At 53.2% G+C, this 2,939-nt stretch overlaps 1 protein-coding gene across 1 annotated transcript; it reads right to left on the bottom strand.

The window, feature by feature from the left end:
* Positions 1-421: 421 nt before the first annotated feature.
* Positions 422-2,434, bottom strand: NPBWR1 (neuropeptides B and W receptor 1). Its single transcript, XM_038128197.1, has 2 exons — positions 2,314-2,434; positions 422-1,857 (listed from the first exon to the last, which is right to left on the bottom strand). The coding sequence occupies exon 2, from the start codon at positions 1,811-1,813 to the stop codon at positions 830-832; it is 984 nt and encodes a 327-aa protein (XP_037984125.1). The 5' UTR covers positions 1,814-1,857; positions 2,314-2,434; the 3' UTR covers positions 422-829.
* Positions 2,435-2,939: the final 505 nt, after the last annotated feature.

The following is a 2,939-nucleotide window of genomic DNA, read 5'->3' as shown; positions in this document are numbered from 1 at the left end:
GACCACAAAATAAATATCTGTAAGTGCAACAGCCCATAAACACATGACAAGTAATAAAGTAATCACAACTTCTGATATAAACAAAAGCTGCATTTTTTTGCAAACTCCAATGACCAAGTGCACTGTTAAACTGTTTTCTGCAGCAAGTGGCTTCAAACCCATAAGCCAAACCCATATCTGTGTCTTTTATTCACTAGGGAGGGCTTGCTCTTTTTATCTTTAAGTTCAGACTGATATCTCTCTTACATGTTATCATGTATTTTGACTACCTTATCTTACTCTCCTGCAAAATGAAGCTCAATAACTTTGATTACTCCTTATCCTTTGGAGTTGTTGCTAAGTTTGCAAGACTTTGGTAAGCAGGTCCTGTAGGTAGGAAAGAGGCTGAGGTATCATTAAGCAAAACACTTGGTAACACATTTTTATTGAGCTTTACAAATCGCTACAATTGAGACAGTCATGTGGCTTGAGTTCACAAAGCAATACCTTTGAAAAGGGAAAAGGGACCTGTGGCAGCTCTGTGAGCTCCAAACCCAGGTCAGAAAAAGCATTAGAGAGAAGGAATTAAAAAACAACAACAACAACAACTAAACTAACAAAAACAAACAAACAAACAAACAACCAAACAGGGCAGTGCTAAGGAAGTGAGAGCAGGACGGGTGAGAAAGATCCACCTGCCCCAGTTCAGGTCTTTGGTAGTGCGACAACCTGAAGCCCTGTGGGCCATCACGAGGAGACTGGAGAGAAAGCACTCTCTGGGCTGGAATCACCCAGGAAAAGCAGGTGACTGTGAGAGGGACACAGGACAGGACAGAGGGCTGACTTGGCTTTATGAGGTGGCTCTGCAATCAATCAGTTTGCAAAAGCTCCTCCGGAAGCTTTCATCCAGAAAGGCATACAGGAAAGGGTTGAAGCAGCTGTTGGCATAGCTTAGGCTGGTGATGAAATAGGAAATCCCAATGACGAGTGGAGTTTGTGGGATGTCCATGATGAGGGCCACCACTGTGCTAAGGTGAAACGGTGTCCAGCAGAGCAGGCACACACCCAAGATAGCAACCACCATCAGCGTCACCTTTTTTTTGGCTTTGTCCAGAGCTTTTGCATTGCAGTGGAGCTGGACATGTCTCAGCCTGCACAGCATGGTGGTGTACAGGGTGCAGATGGTGGACACTGGGATGACAAAGCCTAAAATAAGGGTGTAGATCCGACTGCCTTTCCACCACATGCCCTCGGGGTGGGGGAACACGAAGACGCAGTGGGAGCGCCCCTGCTCCTTGTGTATCTTGGCAAAGACGGCGAAGGGCAGGATGATGACGGTGACGAAGGACCAGACGCAGAGGCTCACAATCTTGGCTGCTCGGCAGGTGCGGTAGGACACCTTCCTGGACTTGGTGGTGGCCGCTACGACGAGGTAGCGGTCAATGCTCATGACAGTGAGGAAGTAGATGCTGGAGAAGATGTTGTATTGGTCTATGGAGATGATGAGCTTGCACATGAGCTCTCCGAAGGGCCACTGCAGGAGCAAGTAGTCAGCAATGTTGATGGGCAGCACTAAGGTAAAGAGCTCATCAGCAATGGCCAGGTTGAGGATGAAGATGTTGGTTACTGTTTTCATCTTTGGTGCTTTGAGGATTACATAGATGACCGCAGTGTTGCCTGTCAGTCCCACGGCACAGATGACAGAGTAGATGACAGGCACTGTGATGTAGTATCTGGGGCTTACTGGAGTAGTGGACACATCCAGACTCCCATGTCCTCTTCCAGTGCAGTCTGCGCATGAGGAATTGATTTCAGGGAGGGAGGAGTTCTCCATGGCTACAGGAGAGGACGGCTAGGCTCAGTGGTGATGGGAATGACCTGGAAGTGGAGGAAAATGGGTGAGACCCCTGCTCTTGGCAAGGCTATCTCCTCTGGCACGTCCAACTGCCAAAATCTCACGTATGCTGCCCACTGGCACCCTGATGGCAGCAAAGGAAGATCACCAAGGGCTTAGCCAGCAGCCAAGTGTCCCAGCGGCTGCCCTTCCCTCCTCCCGCATCGTGTGAGGGCCGCGCGGGGACAGCGCTCAGCCTCGGGCTCCCCCGAAGTGACCAGCCATCCCAGGGTGACAGCGCTCGCCTGGGAGCCCAGGGGGGCTGCCCGGTCGCCTTCCTCGCCGGCGCTCGGCGGCGCCTCCGGGTCGGGGCTGCGCGGACTGCGGGGGTCCTGCTCTCGGGGGGAGCCGATGCCCTCGATATGCTCCCCGAAAAGCAAAACGCACCCCCCTTCCCGGCTGGACAGAGCGCTGTGAAGGGGGAGCAAGGATGCACTGACCTCCTCCAGCCCCGCCGCGGCGGAGCGGCTCCCGGAGCGGCGGGATGCGTCGCTGGGTCTGGGCAGGACGGGCGTGCCGGCGCCGTTCCTTCGCTGGATTCTGAGAGTTACAGCCGTGTCCGTCTCGATCTGGGCAGCAAAAAACAGGTGACGCGGACATCAGAGAGGATGGTTTAAAAGTCGGAAGCTGGAGCATTGCAAAGAGGTTTGTGCGGTTACCTGAAGTCACATCTCCTCCAGCGGTCCGGCAGCGCAGCTAAGGGGAGAGAGATCCGGGCTGTGGGCGGCATCTGCTGCTCGTGCTGGGGCTGAGAGCTCAGTGCTCAGCGCTTGCCTGGCCCCGGGACTGTCCCGCCCGGGGCGGGGGCAGAGTGATGCTGTACATCAGGCTCCGAGCAACATGACCGAGTGGAAGGTGCCCCTGCTTATTGCGGGGGGGTTGACTAGATGGCCTTTAAGATCCCTTCCGGCCCAAACTAATCTATGATTCTGGGATCTTGCCAGGAAAACACATTTTTCATGGGGTGTGGGATTCAGAAGCAGGATGGATGCACAGTAGTTCTGGTTCTGCCTGACACTTTGACTCCTTCACTCTGTGCTAGCGATAAACAGGAATATCACCCTGG

Source organism: Motacilla alba, chromosome 2 (assembly GCF_015832195.1).
Source record: "Motacilla alba alba isolate MOTALB_02 chromosome 2, Motacilla_alba_V1.0_pri, whole genome shotgun sequence".
NCBI classification, from domain to species: Eukaryota; Metazoa; Chordata; class Aves; order Passeriformes; family Motacillidae; genus Motacilla; species Motacilla alba.
This window is presented reverse-complemented; position numbering and strand designations above follow the sequence as displayed.

Excerpts from the sequence above, each read along its gene's own strand:
- NPBWR1 (XM_038128197.1), bottom strand. The coding sequence starts at position 1,813 with ATGGAGAACTCCTCCCTCCCTGAAATCAATTCCTCATGCGCAGACTGC.